The 22,173-nt window shown below is 50.5% G+C and overlaps 2 protein-coding genes across 2 annotated transcripts in view; both read left to right on the top strand.

Annotated features, from left to right (window-relative positions):
- Positions 1–22,173, top strand: part of TIMM44 (translocase of inner mitochondrial membrane 44) — a 108,293-nt gene that overhangs the window by 25,445 nt on the left and 60,675 nt on the right. The gene's annotated exons all lie outside the window — the stretch shown is intronic.
- Positions 1–22,173, top strand: part of ELAVL1 (ELAV like RNA binding protein 1) — a 49,659-nt gene that overhangs the window by 7,056 nt on the left and 20,430 nt on the right. Inside the window, exon 3 of the mRNA XM_050770829.1 lies at positions 12,536–12,723. Within this exon, the coding sequence (XP_050626786.1) occupies positions 12,552–12,723 (172 nt within the window). The 5' untranslated portion in view covers positions 12,536–12,551. The remainder of the gene's footprint in view (positions 1–12,535; positions 12,724–22,173) is intronic.

Here is a 22,173-nt window from a genome sequence, read left to right on the forward strand (position 1 = left end):
ATGTAGGAAGTTGAGCCGTATTCCTGGCCTCTACCCACTAGATGCCAGCAGTATCCCCATCCCCCAAGTCGTGAGGATCAACAAGATCTCCAAACATTGCCAGATGTCCCGGGTTGCGGGGGAGGGGTCTCTTCCACTCTCTCATACACGCAGGTGAGAACCATTACTGAACTAAATCCCTTCCTCCAAAAGTTCTAATGCCCTGGGAGATGCTCCCAAGACCTCGAACAAGCTTGACTCTGTTGAGCCTTAGTTTTCTTATCTGTAAAATGGGAAGGACAAAAGTGTGGTGCAGATTGAAGGGGTTGAGAAGCCTGTTGCGTTGTGCGTGGTCTGTACCTGGTAGGCACTGAATAAATGATGTTATACATAACCACCAGTATTTATTGAGGATTTACTATGAGCTCGACACTTTGTGGACGTTTGTCTCCAGTCCTTGAGGCGGATGATGTTATAATTTCCATTAATTTCCATTTTAGAGATGAAGAAACTGAGGCTTAGATGGGTCACTTCATATGACCAGTCTCATGCACTAAAGTGGCTGCGCCAGGGTTTGAACTCTGATTCAAAACCCTTACTCTTAACCACCCGGTTGTATTGCTCCCATAATCGCAAGGCTCCAGGACACTCCACTCAGTTGTCATCAAGTATTTTCTGTGTGCAAAGTTTTGTGCTGGGATCTGTTATCAAATTCTGCAACTTCAAGGCCCACAAAGAGGTTGAGATACGTGAACGTCTCCAAATGTGGAAGGAAATAATACTGTTTATGTTGACGCATTGGTTTTGAGCAGACAGAGTTTCAGTTTGGATGTGTTGAGTCTGAGATCATGGTGCTTTTTTTTTTTTTTTTTTCTTTTTGGAGACACAGTTTCACCCTTGTAGCCCAGGCTGGAGTGCAGTTGTGCCATCTCGGCTCACTGCAACCTTTGCCTCCCGAGTTCAAGCGATTCTCCTGCCTCAGCCTCCCGAGTAGCTGGGATTACAGGCGGCCGCCACAACGCACGGCTAATTTTTTGTATTTTTAATAGAGACAGGATTTCGCCTTATTGAGCAGGCTGGTCTTGAACTCCTGACCTCAGGAGATCCATCTGCCTTGGCCTCCTAAAGTCCTGGGATTACAGGCGTGAGACACCGCACCCAGCCCATGTTGCTATTTCAAGTAAAAGAAATGAGAATTATGAAAAAACTGTTTGTTTATGAAAAAAACAAGAAATTATGAAAATGTATTGCCTCTCTCACTCGCGGCTTCCCATCTCTTCCCCTTTCCACACTCCAGCAGGAGTTCTGTTCTGTAAATGCACATCTAATTGTGTCCCTTCTGATTTAAAATCTTTGGGCAGAAAAAAGACGTTTTCTTGACCTCTTTCGTGGCTTAAAAGATAAAGTTAGAAGCCCTTAGTTTGGAGTACCAGTTCCTTCACACCCAAACGCTCCCTGCCCCTGCATGTAGACGCCAAACTCTAACCCTCCCTGCCTGTTGCAGCCTCCACCTGGAGACAGATCTCTTCCACCTGGAGATCCGTTGCTCAGGCTCCATGGCTCAGCCCAGAGCTCACTGGCCGTTTGAAGTCTCGTCTGACTGCCACTCTTCCTCCCCCCGACCGGAATCAACTGTTCCCTCTTTAGTGTTCCCATCCCGTTCAGTTTATTGAATCGAATTCAAGGCTGAATGGCAAGAGAAGCGCAGCGCCCGACTGGCGCCCCTAGGTGGCAGTAGCGAGGCGGTGCGGCCAACCCGAGCTGTGGGTCAGGGGAAGACCGACGGAAGCCAGCCTGTGGGAGGGAAGTGAGGTTCGCTCCCGCCTCTGAACGACTCTCCCTGCTCCGCTGCTGTGTCCTGGCCCACGCTAGGCTCTGGAGAGTGTGCATGATGTGTGTAGGTCATCTCAGCCCACTCTGATGAGTGTGGTGAGAGTGATGCCCTGGCTGATGTGGAAGCCCAGAAGAGGGACCTGGATGGGCACAGGAGAGCCCAGAATGCTTCCTGGAGGAGAGGAGGCAGTAGCGGTGGGGAGGAGTTACCCAGGCAAAGACAATGGGGTGGGGCTTTGTAGGATACAGCGAAGACCGGAGGTGGAACATCGCAGTGTTCAGAGAATATCGTGTGTTCAAAGAACCACGTGGGTTCTTTAGGGGCAAGAAGGATGAAGTGGGTAGTCGTGGCAGGAGTGCTCAGGTGGCCGGTGGGCAGAGGGCTTGGCTGTTACTCTGCGGCTAGGCCAGAGGGTGGCTACTGAGCAGTTTTAGTTCACTGCTCACCCTGGTGGAGAGGCTGGGGGGAGACAAGGAGAAACTAGTCATGGGCTATTGCAGTACTGAGGTGGCCCCGTAATGGCTGAACCGCTTGAGGGTCAGGACTGGGACTGCTTCTTTGTTTTGTATGCCTGATGCTATGCTCTGTGCCTGGCACGTGGTTGCTATTTTGTCTGTGCCAGGGAAAGGAAAGATTGGCAGACCACTCAGAAGTGACTGGATCCAGGTACCTGTCAGACAGACATCTGTGGCTGGGTGTAGTGGCTCACACCTGTAACCCCGACAACTTGGGAGGCCAAGGTGGAGGATTGCTCAAGGCCAGGAGTTCAAGACCATCCTGGGCAACAGAGTGAGATCCCATCTCTAAAAAAAAAAAAAAAAATTTTTTTTTTTTTCACAGCAAGACATTTATGTCAGGGGAAGGAATCACAGGAGAGGGAACAATCCTGAACAACTCGATGGCCAGACTCATGTCATCATGAACAGAAACAGGCAGACTCAAGGAAGGGGAGTGACTAGGCGGGAGAAGATGAAGCTGGGTTTAGAGACACTGAGTTTGAAATCCCACTTAGGAGTCTGTCTAGGAGGAGGTGACGGGAATCTGTATGGGGATGGTGGCAGAGAGGTGGCAGGACAGTGAGAGATCTCACGTGTTAAACTGGCAGGACATGGTGCTTGATTAGGTCCAAGGGAGAGAGAGAGGTGGCTTGGGGGACAGGTGGGGCTGTGCCACCAAACGAAGTAATTCAGGGGGCGGAGGCGGTTTGAAGAGAGGGCAAGGGCAGGAGGAGAGGAGATGAAGGTGTTTGTAGCTGCAGACAGGGAGGTTGGGGAGACATACGTTCACCTTGATTTTGTTCATGAAGTGGGACTAGAGACAGGTACTCACTGTACCAGGCGCTGTGGAGCAGGGGGTGACATCCCCAGTGGAGGAAGCTGAAGCTCTGGGAAGGGGGAGCGACTTCTGCATAGTAGTTCAGCCGGTGAGCAGGAGACTTAGTGCCCAGCTCGGGCCTGCCAGACTCCAGACTCCAGAGTCCAGGGTTTTTTCCTGCCATTCCCTGTCGCTTTGCACTTCCGTGCGAGATCCCTGCAGTGGCCTTTGGCCTTGACCAGCCAGAAAGAAGCCAGAGCTCTTAGCAGGGCTGTGGGGTGCCTGGACTGGGCCATAGGCCAGCCGCACCTGACCTGCTCCTGCCCCGGGCTTCTCAGCCTGGCTGATAGGGAATTGTCACTTAGCTGGAGCTGCTCCAGCCAGGCATCCTGCCCTTCTGTGGGCCATGGGCAGGGGCCTGGAAGAAGCCGGTGCTGTGTCCACCTGAGACCTCGCGTTGCGTGGCAGTTATAACTGGGTCAGGTGGTGCTTTAGGTTTTCTCTGGCAGCAGAGCATTTCCTGAATGACCTAAGCCTTTTTTACCTTGAAGACTCAGAATGTTGCATCTGGAAAGGACCTTAACAATTACTGGGTCCAAGCCCTATCAGATGATGTGTGAAGTGTCAAGATTGAGCCTGAAGATAGATTTGACTGTTCTAGTTTTGCTCTGGCTCAAGTGGTTTAGAATACCTGCTCCATCATGATGCAATGAAAGCGATTCTCATACATGCCTGGTGGAAACAGCCTCTTTTTCTGTTACACATAAAGATGCACACATCTCTCTCCCCTGGATATGTGCTAGATGATCTACGGATGTGAACAACATCAGTGGTGTCACGTAGACAACCAGGATTGTTTAAAATAGTGCATTGGAGTCAAAAACCTTCAGAGATCATCCAGCCAATACTTCTCCCTGAGGTCAGGCACGCCTCTAAGCCCAGTGCTTGGGAGGCTGAGGTGGGAGGATCACTTGAGGTCAGGAGTTAAAGACCAGCCTGGGCAACATAGTAAGACCACCCCCCCCCCCCCCCCCCCGCTCTACAAAACATAAAAAAGCAGCCGGGTGTGATGGCTCATGCCTGTAATTCCAGCACTTTGGGAGGCCAAGGTGGGCAGATTGCCTCAGGTCAGGAGTGCGAGAGCAGCCTGGCCAACATGGTGAAACCCCATCTCTACTAAAAATACAAAAATTAGCCAGGCATGGTGGCAGGTGCCTGTAATCCCAGATACTCGGGAGGCTGAAGCCGGAGAATTGCTTGAACCCAGGAGGTGGAGGTTACAGTGAGCCAAGACCACACCATTGCATTCCAGCCTGGGTGACAAAGCAAGACCCCCCTCTCTACAAAACATAAAAAAGCTTAATCAGAACTACATAGAGGACTTAGTAGGACTGCATAGTGATGCAGGTGCGCATCACTATGCAGTCCTAGGTACTTGGGAGGCTTAGGTGGGAGGATCACCTGAGCCCAGGAGGCCAGGGCTGCAGTGAGCCGTGATCATGCCTCTGCACTCCAGCCTGTCTGAGAGCCAGCAGCCGCCTGTCCTGCTGTGTGACACGCCCTGGGTTTGCCTGGGGACTCTTAAATGGCAATGATATAACCTGGGCCCTCAAGGTTCTCACCATTGACACTGGTCGTTGAGTGTAAAGCAAATAATGATAGGAGTGGTTTGGACAGTAATGAAGGTTTACAGCAATGGCATGGAGGCGCTGAGAACTAGAGTAACCCGTTGTCCTTGGGGAGGTGGTTTTTTGTTTGTTTGTTTGTTTTGAGACAGTCTCACTTTCTTGCCTGGGCTGGAGTACAGTGGTATGATCTTGACTCACTGCGACCTCTGCCTCCCGGGTTCAAGTGAGTCTCCTGTCTCAGCCTCCTGAGTAGCTGGGACTACAGGTATGTACCATCACACCCAGCTAATTTTTGTATTTTTAGTATAGATGGGGTTTCGCTATGTTGGCCATGCTGGTCTCAAGCTCCTGACCTCAGGTGATCCGCCTGCCTCAGCCTCCCAAAGTGCTGCGATTACAGGCGTGAGTCACCACACCGGGCCAGGAAGGTAGCTTTTTAAAGATGAGCCAGCCTGGTATAGTGACTCTCACCTATAATCCCAGCACTTTGGGAGGCCCAGGTGGGAGGATGACTTGAAGCCAGCATGGGCAACAAAATGAGACCCTTGTCTCTATAAAAAATTTAAAAATCAGCCGGGTATGGTGGCACACACCGGTAGTCCCAGCTACTTGGGAAACTGAGGCAGTTCGAGGCTGCAGTGAGCCGTGATTGTGCCACTGCACTCCAGTTTGGCAGCAGAGAAAGACCCTGTCTCAAAAGAAAAATAAATAAGTAAAAATAAAAGTGAGCTGGGAGGCCAGGCGTGATGGCTCACACCTGCAATCCCAACACTTTGGGAGGCCAAGGTAGGAGGATCACTTGAGCTTGGGAGTTCAAGACCAGCCTGGGCAACATAGTGAGACCCCCACTCTTTAAAAATATGTATATTAATTTTGAAAAATGAGCTGGGAAGTGAAGGAGAGGACAGTTGTGCCCTGCAGAGGGAACAGCCAAAACAGAGGCCTGTAGCATATTGGCAAGAAGCTGGAGTGAGCGGGAAGGGAGGGTGGCGACTGAGACTGGAGAACCACCTAGGTCCGATCGTGAAGGGCCTTGCCAATATGACAGTTGCACTGTCATGACAACTTGAGGCCTGGCCCTGACACTTATTAACAGCACGCCTGACTGTGAGCATCATCGCGTGACGTCTGAGCCTCAGTGCGTGGTGACCACTGACAGGGAAGATCAGAGAGGTGAGCATCTTGATTGCGGGACAGTGCAGGCCTTGCACCTTGAGAGCCAGAGGCAGCTACAACTTGGGAGTCATTGATAATTGAGTGGTGACAGGCCCGGTCGCGGTTGGAGTTTGTGGGACAGAAGCTGATTTGGCCCGGGATTGATGATGCAGACTTGGAGAAGGTCAAGCAAAGGGCCTCCAGAGAGTGGGGTGGGGGCCCGGAAACACCATGAAACTGCTTGGGGGTGCAGGCTGTTGGTTTCTCCCTTGTTGCTCGTTGACCAAGAACTTGACCTGCCGGGGCTGCTCAGCCTTGACTCAGAATGTCAGGAGGAACAGGGCCACAAAGCAGAAGTTCTCTTTTTAAACCTTTTAAAATTTATTTTTATTGTGGTTTTGTTGTTGTTTTTGAGGCAGGATCTCAGTCTGTCACCCAGGGTGGACTGCAGTGGTGCAATCATAGCTAACTGCAGCATTGACCTCCCAGGCTGTAGTGATCCTCCTGACCAAGCCCCCGATTAGCTGGGATTGCATACAGGCATGCATCACCATTCCTGGGTAATTTTAATTTTTTTTTTTTTTGTAATGATGGCATCTTTCTGTGCTGCCCAGGCCAGTCTCGAACTCCAGGTTCAAGCAGTCCTCCCATGTTGGCCTCCGAAAGCCCTGGGATTAAAGGCATGAGTCGCCACACTCAGACAATTTATTTTTAAATTTGCATGTAGGAAAATTCATTCTTTGGAGTAGAGTTCTCTGCGTTTTGACAAATGGATAAAGTTGTTTGATTACCACCATAATAAAGATTGGAAAGTTCGCTCTCCCCCAAACAGAAATACTCCCTCCTCCTATCCCTGTGTAATCAACTTTTCCCCTCACTCCCTAACCCCATCGACCGCAGATCCATCCCTATGGTTTTGCCTTTTCCAGGTAGGCACAGAAATGATGTGGCAAGATGTATTTGAGATTCACACAAGTAGCATGAATTGGTGGTACCTTTTATTGCCTAGTAGTAGTCTGTTGTATGGTATATCCCAGTTTATCCATGAATGGCTTAAAGAATATTTGGGTTGTTGTAGTTTTGGATGATTATGAATAATGCCACTCTACACATTTATATACAGATTTTTGTGTGAACATAGATTTTCCTTTCTATTGCCTTAATACTAGGAGTAGGATTGCTGGATCCCATGCTAAGTGTATATTTCACCATAAGAAACTGCCAATCTGTTTTCCAAAGTGGCTGTCACATTTCACATTTTTGCATTCCCACCAGCAGTGCATGAATATTCTGGCTTCTCCACATCCCTGCCAGCACTTGATATTGTTTTGTTGTTGTTGGTTGTTTTTGTTTTATTTTGTTTTAGCCATTCTAATAGGTTGGTAGTGGTGTCTCGATGTGGTTTTAAGTTGACTAATGACGTTGAGCATCTTTTCATGTGCCTGTCTGCCATCCATATATATTCTTTGGTGTAGCGTCTGTTCAAATCTTTTGCCATTTTTGAAACCAGGTTGTTTGCTCATTATGTTGTTTTTGGGTTTTGTTTTGTTTTGTTTTGTTTTTCTTTGGAGACAGAGTCTGGCCCTATTGCCCAGGTTGGAATGCAGTGGCGCGATCTCGGCTCATTGCAACCTCTGCGTCCTGAGTTCAAGCGATTCTCCTGCCTCAGCCTCCCCAGTAACTGAGATTACAGATGCCCACCATCACGCCTTGCTAATTTTTTTTGTTGTTTTATTTTTGTAGAGATGGGGTTTCACTATGTTGGCCGGACTTGTCTCAAACTCCTGACCTCAGGTGATCCACCCACCCTGGCCTCCCAAAGTACTGGAATTCCAGGCGTGAGCCACCACACTGGCCTGCTTATGTTTTGAGAGCTTAAAAGAAAGTGTTCTGGGCCAGGCGCGGTGGCTCACACCTGTAATCCCAGGACTTTGGGAGGCCGAGGCGGGCAGATCACGAGGTCAGGAGATCTAGACCATCCTGGCTAACACGGTGAAACCCTGTCTCCATTAAAAATACAAAAAATTAGCTGGGCCTTATGGTGGGTGCCTGTACTCCCAGCTACTCGGGAGGCTAAGGCAGGAGAATGGCGTGAACCTGGGAGGTGGAGCTTGCGGTGAGCGGAGATCACACCATTACACTCCAAGCTGGGCGACAGAGCGAGACTCCATCTCAAAAAAAAAAAAAACAAAAAGTGTTCTCGGTTGGGTGAAGTGGCTCACCCCTATAATTCTAACACTGTGAGAGGCTGAGATGGGAGGATCACTTGATACCAGTAATTCGAGACCAGTGTGGGCAACATAGCAACATAGTGAGACCCCATCTCCACAAAAAATAAAATATTAGCCAGAAGGCTGAGGCAGGAGGATTGCTTGAACCCAAGAGTTTATAGCTGCAGTGAGCTATGCTTATGGCAGTGCACTTCAGCCTGGGCAGTGGAGTGAGACTTTGACTCAAAAAAAAAAAAAGGTGTTCTAACTACAAGTCCTTTTTGCAAATGTTTACTCCAGTTGGTGGATTTTACTTCTCTTAGCAGTATCTTTCACAGAGCAAAAGTTTTAAATTTTGATAATATCCAGTTTATCCTTTTTTTTTTTTTTTAAATGAAGTGGGCTTTTGGTATTGTGTCTGAGAAATCTTTGCCCAGCCCAATGCCACAAAGATTTTTCTCCTAGAAATTTTATATTTTTACATTTTAAAACAGAGGTCGGCAGTTTTTTTGTGTGTGAAGAGCCAGATGGTAAATATTCTCAGCTTTTTCGGCCATACGGTTGCTGCTACTAAACTCTGTTATTGTGGTACAAAACTATCTATAGACAGACAATACATAAACAAATGAGACAGGCCGTGTTCCAATAAAACTTTATTTATAACAACAGGCAGTGGGCCAGATTTGTCCCACAGGCCATGATGTGTGTTTCAGAAAGTCCAATTTTCCCAGGCCTAGAGGATACCACACTGTGGACAGTAAGCCTGGGGCAGCCATTGTCCATCTCACCGTCCATGAAAACAGAATGAGGGAAAAAGCAGAGTATATGTGTAACTCTCAGAGAAAGGGCGAGGAGAAGGAAGGGTAAAAGAAGAAAGAAGGGGAAATGCTTGAATCACATTTTGAACATGCTTCAGTGTGCATTTTAATTCTTCAGAGTTAACCCTTGTGGTCTGTTTGGATCAGCTTCCAGCAAATGTTTTTGTCTGTTTGTTTGTTTTTGAGCCAGTGATCTATTTTAAAATCTCATGGCCACAGATGGTGTAACAGACACGTGTAGTTTCTCATGATTAAACTCTGTAGGTCCCGAGCTGCTACTGAAGGTTGATATTTACCCATTCCCTATTAACGAATATTTGGAATTCTATCCAGTTTTACACTCTTATGAACCATCAGTTAGTGCCTGCCTTGCACTTTTGTTTCATTTTGTTTTCAGACAGGGTCTTGCTCTGTTGCCCAGGCTGGAGTGCAGTGGCGCCATCATGGCTCAGGCAGCCTTGATCTCCTGGACTCAAGCAATCCTCCCTGCCTTTGTCTCCCGAGTAGCTGAAACTATGGGCACGGGTCACCATGCCCACTAAATTATTTTATTTTTTGTTAGAGTCAGGGTCTCACGTTGTTGTCCAGACTGGTCTTGAACTCCTGCACTTGAGTGATTATTTCTGTAGAAAGATCCTGCAGTTGTGAGTCAGGTTATACCATCTCATACTCAGATCAGTAGCAGGTGATCTTACGCTGGATTTTATTCCATGTGACTGGCAGAAAGTAGCATCCGGTTTTCTTTTGCATTTTCCTCATTGTTCATGAAGACGAAGTTCAGTGTCTTTTTCTGGACTTATGAGCCATTTGAATTTCAGGCCTTTATTATAAATTGCCACTCACATCCTTTGCCTACTTCGCTCTTGGTTACATCTCTTCTTTTTTCTTTTTTTTTTTTTTTTTGAGACGGAGTCTCGCTCTGTCGCCCAGGCTGGAGTGCAGTGGCCGTACATCTCTTCTTTTATCCCTTACCAATTTGTAGATGTTCCGAATCAAGTTTTCCCAACCTTGGCAGCACTAACATTTGGGGTCAGATAATTCTTGGTTGTGGGGCTGTCCTGTGCCCTGAAGGATGCTTTACAGCTCTCTGACCTCTACCCACCAGATGTCAGTAGCACCCCCCACCGCCGACCCCTGGCCCTGACCAAGTCACAGTAACCAAAAATGTCTCCAGACATTGCCCAGTGTCCCCTGGGGGGCAGAATGGCCCGGGGTGAAAACCATGGGTCTAAATAATAGAATATGCAGTGAATCTTTTCTCCAGGCTACTCCTCCTCGTCTAGGTCTATGATGCCTTTTGCTGTACAGAAGTTTTTAATTTCATGGAGTCTCACTTTTCAGTCTCTTTTTCTATGGCTTTTGATGCTAACCTACTTTTTAAAGAGCGGGGAGCATAGGACATCCTCAAATAAAAGAAATGCTAGGAAATTGTACTGATTTTGTTCATTGTCTGAGAGTAGTAGGAGGGTAGGGAAGACCTGGATGTTTCCACCAGGAAGAAAGAAACCAGACCTAATTCTTCCCTCAGCGTTGATTCAGGGAGTAGGTAGGAAATCTCCACATGAGAAGTGTGTTCAGATTTTTATGTAACTGCTGGCAAGGCTATTTTTAAAGAAGGCCAAAGGCGCGTGACCGTGGGCACTGGGTGTTCAAACATAGCATAGAATTGAGCAACAGGGATCTGGGGAAAGTGGTGGGCTCTCACCGAGACCTCCAGGCGGGTGGCCATCCTCAGGGTTGACTACCTGCGTGTTTAGAGGCAGGGATTGAGGGGCCTCTGAGAAGCGAGCCCAGCATGTGGCGCACTTTCAGCAGGGTGGGCTCGGCATGCTTGGCCACATTGATCTGGACTCTTCTCCAAAGTCACCACTGGCTCTGATGTTTATCACTGAAAGGAAAGACTTCAGCAACTGAGAAAGACTTTTCAAAGCCTGCAAACTGTGAAGACCAAGTTCTCTGACTGGTAGAGAAACCCTCACCTCCTTCCAGCTCAGTCACTATATCTTTGGGAATAAACAGATGCAGAGGACCATTGCCTGCCCGCCCCTCAGCAGCAGAGTGTCCAGGGATGGGATTCAGGGACACCCCACAGGCTCTGGACATGGGGAGAAAGCAACTGGAAATCTGGAATGCTCTTGAGAGACAACCCAAAGGCTTTCTTACAGGATCTTAAATTGTGCTGGAATTGTTCGTAGGTCTCTTCAAAGCCCTCTTAGTGAACTTGGAGTTGTTCTGTTTTGTGTCCATAGACTATTTTTTAGAGCAGTTTTAGGTTTGCAGGAAAATTGTGAAGTGGAGAACACTCGTTCCGTAGCGTTACAATGAAGTATTGACTGAATAAAATTTTTTTAAAATAGAAGCCGGACACAGTGGCTCATGCCCGTAATTGTAGCACTTTGGGAGGGTGAGACGGAAGGATTACTTGAGGCCAGGAGTTCAAAATTAACCTGGGCAAGATACCATCTCTACAAAAAGTGTTAAAAATTAGCTGGGCATGGTGGTGCATACCTGTATTCCCAACTACTCAGGAGGCTGAGGTGAGAGGATTGCTTAAGGATCTCCCAGGAGTTCAAGGCTGCGGTGAGCTGTGATGGCACCACCACACCCATTATTAGCATCTCACATTCACATGATACCTCTGTTATTCTTAGTGAATCAATATTGACACATTATTAGTAACTAAAGCCCGTAATTCAGATTAGAGTTCACTGTGTATATTGTTCATTCTATGGGTTTTGACAAACATGTATTGTCACATCCACCATTATGTATCATGCAAAATAGTTTCACTGCCCTAAAACCCTGACAATCCTGTGTTCCACTATTTGTTGTCCCCCCGACCCCTGACCTGCATCCCTGGCAACCACTGATCTTTTTCTCTATAGTGTGCCTTTTCCAGAAGGTCATAGAGTTGGAATCATACAGTATACTGTGTTCCTTCACTTAACAATATACATTTAAAGTTCCTTTAAATGTCTTACGTGGCTTAATAGCTCATTTCTTTTTATCATCAAAGAGTGTGCCTGTGTACAGCTGAACCACACGAATGAAGTCTGTTTATTCATTCACCCATTGGAGGAGATCCTGGTTGCTTCCAGGTTTTGGCAATTATGAGTGAAGCCGCTGTAAACCTCCACGTGCAGATTTTTATGTGGCTGTAAGTTAACGTGCAGTGTAGAAAAGAATCTCTAAGTGCAGGGCCAGAACCAGGGGCTCACGCCTCTAATCCCAGCACTTTGGGAGGCTGAGGTGGATGGATAATCTGAGGTCAGGGGTTCGAGACCAGCCTGGCCAACACGACGAAACCCCATCTCTACTAAAAATACAAAAATTAGCTGGGCATTGTGGCAGACGCCTGTAATCCCAGCTACTCAGGAGGCTGAGGTAGGAGAATCACTTGAACCGGGGATGCAGAGGTTGCAGTAAGCCGAGATTGTGCCACTGCACTCCAGCCTGGGTGACGGAGTGAGACTCTGTCTCAAAAATAAACAAAAAGAAAGAAAGAAAAATGTTTAAGTGCAAATGCAGTTTCTAGTTTTGCCTTCATATACTGCAGTATGAACATTTTGAGTTTACTTGCTCTTTTTTCCTTTGTAGATTTTTGAAAAATACAATGTCTAATGGTTATGAAGACCACATGGCCGAAGACTGCAGGGGTGACATCGGGAGAACGAATTTGATCGTCAACTACCTCCCTCAGAACATGACCCAGGATGAGTTGCGCAGCCTGTTCAGCAGCATTGGCGAAGTGGAATCTGCAAAACTCATTCGGGATAAAGTAGCAGGTAAACATATGGAGGCGTTTTAGTAATTTAGTATTGGTGGCCATCCGGTGGGCATTGTCTCTTCTGCCTGTGACTCTGGCATTCCTCAGTGCAGGATGACTACAGCCTTGAAACGATGGCTGTGGAGTTTCATTTTTATTTCAAACTCCATTTGTCCATTGCTCTTGTATAAGATCAGACATAAGTTCCCAAAAGAGGAAAAATTCATTGTAAGACAGAGAGCGTGTACAAAATAAGACATTGCGAGGAGAGGAAGGAACCAGAGACAGGGCATTCTGAGAACTGGAAGGGGCCGGAGAACCACAGCCTGACCTGGCTTGGCCTGGGCAGGTCAATTGTGTCCGATGTGTGGAAGGGACCCCGGCGAGTGTACTGTCCAGGGCAGGCGCAGGCAGGCCCGCCCCTGTCTGTCCAGGCCCCCACGTTTGGTCAGGCCCAGTTCAGCAGAACACCGACGACCTCGTGGACAGCCCTTCATTATGTTTGGGCTGCTCTGTATACTGTCAACGCCATCAACTTGAACTTCTGCACCATGCTGAGCTTGAACTCTCAGAGGGGCAGGTTCCTGGCAGCTGAAAAGCCCTGATGTTCCACTCCCTCACAGTGGGACTTCTAAGCCTCTGTGTCCCCATCCGGAATATGGAGATTGTGGCTCCTACATCCTGGTGGTCCCTACCTCATAGGTGTTTGCAGAGGGCCTGGCACCTGTGAAGGCCCTCCTTACAGAGTGGCCTCCATTCTGAGAGTGTGGCTTCAAGGACTCTGGAGAGAATTACGGACAGACCATGTGTGGAGCTGTCCTCCTCCTCCTCTCCCAGTGCCCCCTCTTCCTCCTCCTCCCTCTACCCGCCACCACCCCCCTGCCTTCCTTTCTGTCTCCACCCTGCTTTTAGGAAGCCAAGAAGTGGCCATTCCTCTCCGGGCTGTGGCTGCTACCCTGGATTTGGGGACTGTGATTCCCTATACTGAAAACTCATTTCAGGCCAGGCATGGTGACTCACACCTGTAATCCCAGCACTTTGGGAGGTCGAGGTGGGAGGATCACTTGCTCAGGAGTTCAAGACCAGCCTGGGCAACATGGTGAAACCCCATTTCTACAAAAAATACAAAAACTTAGCTAGGCGTGGTGGCCCGCATTTGTGGTCCTGGCTACTTGGGGGGCTGAGGCAGGAGGATTGCTTGAGTCCGGGGGGTTGAGGTTGCAGTGAGCCGAGATTGCACCTTACTAAGTACCACTTGGTACTAAAGTGTCTTCTACACTTGAGCGTGGGCAACATAGTGAGACTTCGTCTCAAAAAAAAAAAAAAAAAAAGAGAACTAATTTAAAAGTTAAACACTGGGCACAGTGGCTCATGCCTGTAATCTCAGCACTTTGGGAGGCCAAGGCAGGCAGATCACCTGAGGTCAGGAGTTTGAGACCAGCCTGGTCAACATGGAAAAACCTCATCTCTACTAAAATACAAAAGTTAGCCAAGCATGGTGGCGCATGCCTGTGATCCCAGCTACTCGGGAGGCTGAAGCAGGAGAATCACTTGAACCTGGGAGGCGGAGGTTGTGGTGAGCTGAGATTGCGCCACTGCACTTCAGTCTGGGCAACAGAGTGAGACTCTGTCTTAAAAATTAAATGAAAGTTAAAAAAAGTTTCTATTATGAAACGTTTCAAGCATACATGAACATAGAGCGATGTGTTGGACCTAATGTGCCCATCGATGCACTTTATCTTCAACAGTTCCCCAGTAACCATAAGACACCTGACCCCCCAGTGACTCCCAAAGAGCCTGTCTGGCGGCTGTACAGGGAATTCAGATGCGGGCACTGAATACAAAAGCCTTCTCTCCTTCCAACTCCAAGAGTCTGATTTAATAAACGCCTTCTCAATAGGGATTTTACGCAGTATACAAACTTAAGCAGTGTTAGAATGTTCTAGAAGCCAGCATCTCTCTCCTGCTCCAGGAGACCATCCTGAATAAGAGAAGGGTTTAAAAATTCTCCTGTGCCACTAACAAGTCTCACCTTTTTCCTCTGACTTTGTGGTGGAAGGGAATTTTCCTTGATATTCCTGAGCACTGGAGATTTTGCAAGCATTCCCACGGAATTTGCAGTCGTTCTCCTGGAACCTGACTTCTTTGTCTATTCCCTTGTGGTTTTCACAGGAATGTGAGCTATGCTAATAGGAACACCTAGATTTGGCTCAGTCTGGAGAAAACTGGTTTTGAGAATCAGTGAAGTCTGCAAAAGTGTAATTTGGAAATTATTTCAGTTCAGAGGTGAGCTCTGTCTTATCTTTGGACAGTAGTTAGTAACTGGCACACCAGGAGTTGTGGAGTGGCTGGGCCTGGGCTTTCATCTTGGCCCAGCCTCTTGCTAGCAGCTCTTCAAGTGACTGGAGCTTTATGGAGAACATGCTGCAACCTGGCTTTGCTCAGCCTGCCACCAATGTGGGCAAACCTCTTTGCTGGCGGGGCCCAGGGTGTGGCCCTAGGTCTCACCACCCCTCTTCCCAGCCAACTGCTTTCTCCAGCCCCCCAGGATAGCCTCTCACCCGGCCAGGCAAGCACCCCGGCAAATCTGATGCCTGGTCTAGCTTATCTTACAACACGGGTGTCCCGGAGCCCCACAGGAGCCATTTCCCTGTGTTTACCCTCCTCAGGCCTCCAGCCACCCACTTCACCCTCAGCGGATGACACCTCCCGCTTCGCAGTGGAACTGACAGCATTTCCAGCTCTCCAACTCCAATCCTTCCTACCCTTCCCTTCCCTTCCCGGCTTCCCAAGAGCCTCAGGCTCTCCCAAGTGCCCACTTTTCCTGGGCTTCGAGTGTCTTGAAAGGAATTCCTTCCAGATTCCCAGCTTCCTCTAGCTTGGAGTTCCTCCACGTCCATGCTCCTGACGTCGGGACTGGACACCATGCTGGACGCTGCAGGTGTTGAGCAGCATCCTGGCCTCCACCCATGTGGTCCCAGCAGTGACTTCCCAGTGGTGAAACCCAATAATGTCCTTACATTGCCGCATGTCCCCTGGGAGGCAGTCTCCCCGAGTGAGAGCCACTGCTGTGTGTGTTGGCCTCCCACCCACATACTGTCCTGTTCCCTGTCTCTTCCTTCCAGAAGCATCTTCTCCCATTGGCTTTCAGGAGCACCACCTCCTCCCACCTGTCTGACTGCCCCTGAGGCTGTCTGTCTTTAGCACCTTTCCCCAGCCTTTGACTCAGCCGGTTATGCCAGAGGTTTATGCTCAGAGGATTATGCCAGAGGGTTATGCCATTGTCCTCTTCTTCCAAAGCCGACATTCAGCATGGGCAGAGTCACTCCATGGCTCCCAGCTGCCCTTTGTCTACCACCTCCTTTTTGACCAGAAAGCTGTCCTGAGCTCCAGATGCCCTTGGCCCCTCAAATGCAGTATATTCCAAACTGACCTGAGTCTCCCTAAAGCCAGCTGCTCGTTTCCAGTTGTCCCCACCTTAGCCGATGGCACCACCATCCACTTGGTAGCTCTGCTCAGAAATCTGGGAGTGTCCTTGGCTCTTGTCCTCCTGGGTGTTTCTTCAGTCCATCCCTTTCCCCTCTCTCCTCAGCCACCATTCTAGCCCAGGACACCACTGCCTGTGGCCCGTGCGTCGTTTTGGCCTCTTAACTGGCCCCCTGTGCTCCCTGAAGACCACTCTCCTCACTGCAGCAGAGGGGCCTGTTTGACAGCCCGCATGTGTCCCTGTCACTCCCCTCCTCAAACCATTCACGTCCTGGCCCTGTTTGCTTAAGGAGGCCTCCCCTGGCCCAAGTGTCGGATGCTCCGCTGTGGGTTCCCATGGCACCTGGGCCGACCCGCACTGTGGGGTTTCCACCCGGCACTGAGCTGGAGCTTTCTGGTCCAGCACATCGGTATTGCTCCTGGAGGCAGGAGCTTTGTTAGTCTCTGTAGCCCTAGACATAGCCAGTCGGTGTTTGCGGAGTGAAGGAAGGAATGAATGAATGAGTGGTCCTGGGCAGGAGGAGCGTGCAGATCATCATTCAGCAAATCCTGGTTGAGTGCCAGCCATGGGCTGGGCACTGGTGGCAGGAGGAAGGAGGGGCGTGGTGATGGCTGAGAGGAAGGGACTGCCCCATGTGCCGCCCTCAAGACTTGGATTGTTTCTGGCTGGCCTGGCCCTGGTCCCTATGTTGGGGATATGGTGTTGGTTGGTTGTTGGCTGTTCCACCTACAAACACCAGCTAAGGAGGCCACTGCAGCACCCAGTGGTCCTGCCCGCTGCCTTCCTGGGCAGCCCTGCCCTGGTGTCTGGTCTCTCCACGGTGGCCCCATATGTCCCTCGGGAGATCAGAAGGAATGAGCCTGCCACCCTCATGGACGGCCTGTCATGCTGGAGCCACCAGGCTGCAGCCCCGTTCACAGCTTCTGTCTTGCTGTGTATCTCTGGTCGGGTTAAAGTCCTCATCCCTGCCTGGGGCTCCCAAGAGCCCTCGGCGCTTGCCCCCTCTTCCCGCTTGCTGCACCCCCCGCACTCCTCCAGTCAGGCCCTATTCTTAGGCGCTCTGATTCTCTGAACACTGTTCCCTCTGCAGGAATGCCCTTCCGGGCTTTCCCAGCCTTACGGCTTTTTTCTTAATATGAGTCATGTTTGCTTCTCACAGAAAAAAACTTAAGCATGAGCCAAGCAAAAAAAAAATCACCTACAATGACACCGCTGTTAGCTTTTGGGCACATGTCCCTCCAGATGATTTTCTTTACGTATTTGTGGCCATAAGCAGTCATGTACTTCTATAGAATGGGCTCTCCCCTCAGGCTGCAGATAAACTTTCCTTCCTATATCTGGACATTTTTCCACTTCGCTGAACATCTTGCGATCCCATCATTATGCAGTCACATAGTATTCTGCTTTCCATTTGTTGATATTTGAAAGACCCGCTGAGATAAATGTCCTGGCACAAATCTTTGCTCATTGTTTATTTCCATAGAAAGTCTTCCTGCCTTCGAAGCAGCAGATGGGAGAGCACACCTTTTAAAGGCTCTTGGTCCCTGTCGCTAACTCACTCTCTAGGGGACTCCTAGTTCGCCCTTCCTTCTGTCCGGCCCTGCCATCCTCTAGCCTTGGCAGGATTTCTTACCTTTGCCACCCTGTGAGGGACGAGCGACATCCAATCAGGGTGATTCCTATTTCTCATGAAGTTCATCACTGTTTCTATTTAGTGGTTGGTTGTACTTCTTTTGTAAAATACCCTTCTTGTCCTTCGCCCATTTCTTTTCTTTTGCGGACCTTTGCTGTTTCTTATTTATTGCTGAATTAATTCACTCCCCACCTCCAGTCTCTGTCTCTCAGTGAAGTCTTCCCTTGAGCCTTTAAAGAGAGAACTCACAGGACCTGCCCTCTCAGTGCAGAGGAGGGCTTCACCCACAGGGCACTTGCCCCCTCAGCCCTGCATCCCACGTCAGGTCAGGGCGCTGCCCGCGGCAAGAAGCACTGAGGGATGGAAGCATTGTGTCTGGCAGCGTAAGACAAGGAAGCAGCTCTCCAGTCTTAACCCTCATCCAAAGAGAGGGAAAAATGTGTTTGGAAGTTTGAGAGCACTAGCTGGGGTGGGCAGGGTATGGGTGCCCTGCTCAGGGTATGGGTACCCTGTAAGGTGTCCGTGGTGCTCCCCGCAGAGGCAGCTTTGTCTTCTCCAGGCAGCAGCTCTCAGGGTGCAGTCCCTGGGCCAGCAGCAGCATCGGGATACCTGGGGAAATGCGAGTCTTAGACCCCATCCAGACCCCTGAGTCAGCCACTCGGGGTGTTTGACCATCTGTGCTTTAACCTTCATGGAGGGGGATGCTGATGGCAGGCAGGCAGAGAACCAGAGCCCAGAACCCCTGCCCTATGGCCAGAAAGGGTGCGGAGGCTCTTCCTCCAGTTGAGGGAAGTGAGAGCCGGGCATGCACTGGCCTCTGGGACAGCCCTGCATCTTACTCCTGGGTTCTGTGTCCTGCATTCCTCCCTGCCGGTCTCCTCCTTCCTGCTTCCCCGTATCTCCCACCTGCACGCTCTCCATCCCATCCCCCATCCCAGGGGCCCCGTTTGCCCCCCAAGCACCTACATCAGGCAGACCCACTGCGGCCTGTGCAGGAGCCAGGCCCCTCTGAGCTTGCCTCCCTGTCCTCCTGCTCCTTCACAAGCCCTCAGGCCTCCTGTCTTGGGGCTGATCTCCTATCTCCAGGCAGGGGCTCTGGCAGGCTCTGCCATTGGCGGGCAGGAAGAGCATCTGTAAGGAGTTTGGAGATGCGGATTCCCACGCCTGCCTGACATCCTAGGTCCCAGGCTGGGGTGTAGGGGCATCTAGGGAGCCAAGTTGTTGCCTTGAAGTCCAGATACCCCTGGTGCAGGTGGCTTGTGGACCCTGCCTGGAGAAACAGTAACTTGGGGGCCCATTTCCACTTCTTCTCTAGAGGCCTCCTCTCCTCTGCATAACCATGGGAAGCCCCCTGTCCCTCATGCACTGGAATCACTAGGGAGCTTTAAAAACTACTGAGGAGGCCGGGTGCGGTGGCTCACGCCTGTAATCCCAGCACTTTGGGAGCCCGAGGTGGGAGGATCACTTGAGCTCAGGAGTTCGAAACCAACTTGGGCAATGTGGCAAAACCCCATCTGTACAAAAAATAAAAAAATTAGCCAGGCATGGTGGTGCGCCCCTCTAGTCCCAGCTCCTTGGGAGGCTGAGGTGGGAGCATCACCTGAGCCTAGGAGGCAGAGGTTGCAGTGAGCTGAGATCCTGTTACTGCACTCCAGTCTTGGCAACAGACTGAGACCTTGTCTTGAAACCACTGAAGCCAGCAGGCAACCCCCCCACCTCCTCCTTTTCTGACTTCATTGGTTGGGGGTGTGGCCTGGGCAGTCAGTGGTGGCTTAGAAAGCTGCCCAGGTTGGTTTGTATTGGAGGCAAAGGTGGAGGTGGGCGATCAGGTGCTGGATGAAGCCCTTCTGATCGACGGCCTCACCCAGCGGGTGGAAACCAGGACACCTTCATCCCTCACCTTCCTCCCTTCCCACTGCCTCCAGGCACCCACTGCAGAGAGGAGAGCAGACTCTGGGGATGAAACCAGGCCTTGACTCACAAGGCCCAGCCCATAGGGAGGACAGGGCCCTTACCCCACTACCCCACGTGTAGTCCTCTGGGTGGGGCATTCATCTACCGCCCTGGCCTGTGCACATAGCCTGCATCTCCCATCTGGATTAGATCAGCAGCCCACTGGCTCCACACTGGCTCTGCCCTGCTGCCAGTGGCCACTTCCCAGGCCCTTGCCACATGGGCCACCTCTACTTTCTGGGAATACACAGGCATTGTCTCTGCCTCAGAGACTTGGCACCTGCTCTTCTGTCTGGAATGCTCACGCCAGCCACGCAGAGGTTTTGTTTAAAATATCTCCTCCGCCACGGGCCCTCCTGACCCCTGTCTTAATGCTTGTCAGTTTCTCGCCACCATGTTGTCTGACTTGCCCCCAGGGATGTGACAGCTTTCATGATGGTAGCGACCGTCCTCTGTCGTGCATCACCAACCCCCAGCCAAGCACAGGGCCTGACACATAGTAGGTGCTCAGTTAATGCATCAGCTCCTTGAGGACAGAGAAGGAGCTTGACCATGGGAGGCGACAGGGGCCGCCCAAGGGTGTGCGACTCCCTCGGTGTTGGCAGGCGTGGGCACATGTGGTGAGGAAGAGCATATGGCAGAGACAAGGGCCAAATGTGGGTGGGTACTCAGGGCCCGTGAGTCTTCTTGGAATGGACAGGGGATGAGGAGCCTGAGGAGGGACAGTCAGGGAGATGGAAACCTGGTGTGGTTTCCACATCCCAGAGGAGGGGTGTCCCAAAGGGGTAGGCCCTACCCTAAGCTGCCGAAAGCTCAGGGGACACATCCTGAAACGGTCCCTGGAGCAGTGACCATCCTAGGGGACCAGCCAGGACCACCCAGCACCTGGGAGATGAAGCAGGGACTTGGGCCAGGCAGGGACTATGTTTATGTGTTGAGAGGAGCTGGCTGTGGCTGAGGACACAGGAACGGGGATTGGTGCTCGAGTCCTTACCGGTGTGTGACTTTCTCAAGCAGTGCTTAGGCTGCCTGAGGCGCTGCAGCCAAGGAGGCAAGTGGTCCAGGCTTGTGGATGGAGCAGAAGGATGGGGCCCGAATGTAGATGGCGCTGAGCAATTGGAGAGCAGGTGTTCAGGAGTGAAAAAAACCCAGCCAGGCTGACGTTGTGGTCAAGAATCCATATCACAGGAATCCCTGACCCCAGAAGCTGTCCCCTCTGGTCTTGCCCTTGCCATCCCGAGTCCCTCCCGTGGTGTCCAGTGAGTGGGTATTCGCTTGTACCTGTACTGAGTGTGTCACAGAGTGGGTGCAGGGACACCTGCCAGTTTCACACTGCCGTCTGGAGCGCTTGCAGAGGCCCTGGCAGTCCCGACCTGGCCGCGCTGCTGCGCTGCTTGTTCTCTGAGCTACGATCCCAGTTCGCTCCACGTGGGCCTGGTCCTGCAGTCTTGGTGCTCTGGGTTCTCCCTTTGTCCAGGGCCCCAGAGCTGAGTCTCTTAGCCCCATGGAGTTTTATTAGAAATACGGGTCTAGAGGATCTGATTTTGGTTTTGTTCGTCAGGAAAGAGTGCCCCATGCAGAACTAACTGCATGTCATTTCTGTAGCTGCTACGTCAGGGCCATTCCTTAAGTGTGGGCTGGGCATCCTGACTTCCTTCCGCGGAGGGCAGTGTGGAAAGGGGTGGGAGTCTCTTTACAGCGAAGAAACCTGGCAAACTGACTGCCTCGGCCGAGTGATCAGGGTCAGCACCAGCAGCCATAAGTCACGTTGACGGCCTGTGCCCTTGACATAGTATGATGAGAAGGGCACTCCAGCTGTGCTCTTCTGCACCAACACCCGCAGCCCCACTCCAGGCATGACAGAGACTCCATCAAATCCGATGGAGAGTCTATGGAATATCCGACCAGTCCTCAAAACCGTCAAGGTCACGAGAAACAAGAAACTGTCGTAGTCGAGAGGAGCCTGAGGGAATGTGACTACTAAGTGTCACATGGGATCCTGGATGAGGTCCTGGGGCAGGAAAAAACATGAGGGAAAGACTAAGGAAGCGGATGGGGCATGGACCAGAGTTAATGGGAACGTTCATCATCACCAGCATTCCATACTCACACGCAGTGGTACCGATAGGGAAACTGGGAGGGAGCCGTATGGGAACTTGGTATTATCCTTGTAATTTTTCTGTAAAAAACTGTTCTGAAAAATAAAATTCATTTTAAAAAGAAAGTGGCAAATCTGGGTTAGGCTCTCTGTTGGATTTGTAATCTTGCTGTGGGTGAGATGGGTCTGGATGCCCCTGGCGCAGCTGCAAAGAGGATCTCTGTCGCGGTGGGGCTCCAGGCCTCCTCTTCGGTGGCCTGCTCATTGTGGTGCTCTGCTGGCTGGGGGAGTGGAGCAG

The sequence above is a fragment of the Macaca thibetana genome, chromosome 19, assembly GCF_024542745.1.
Source record: "Macaca thibetana thibetana isolate TM-01 chromosome 19, ASM2454274v1, whole genome shotgun sequence".
Lineage (NCBI taxonomy): Eukaryota > Metazoa > Chordata > Mammalia > Primates > Cercopithecidae > Macaca > Macaca thibetana.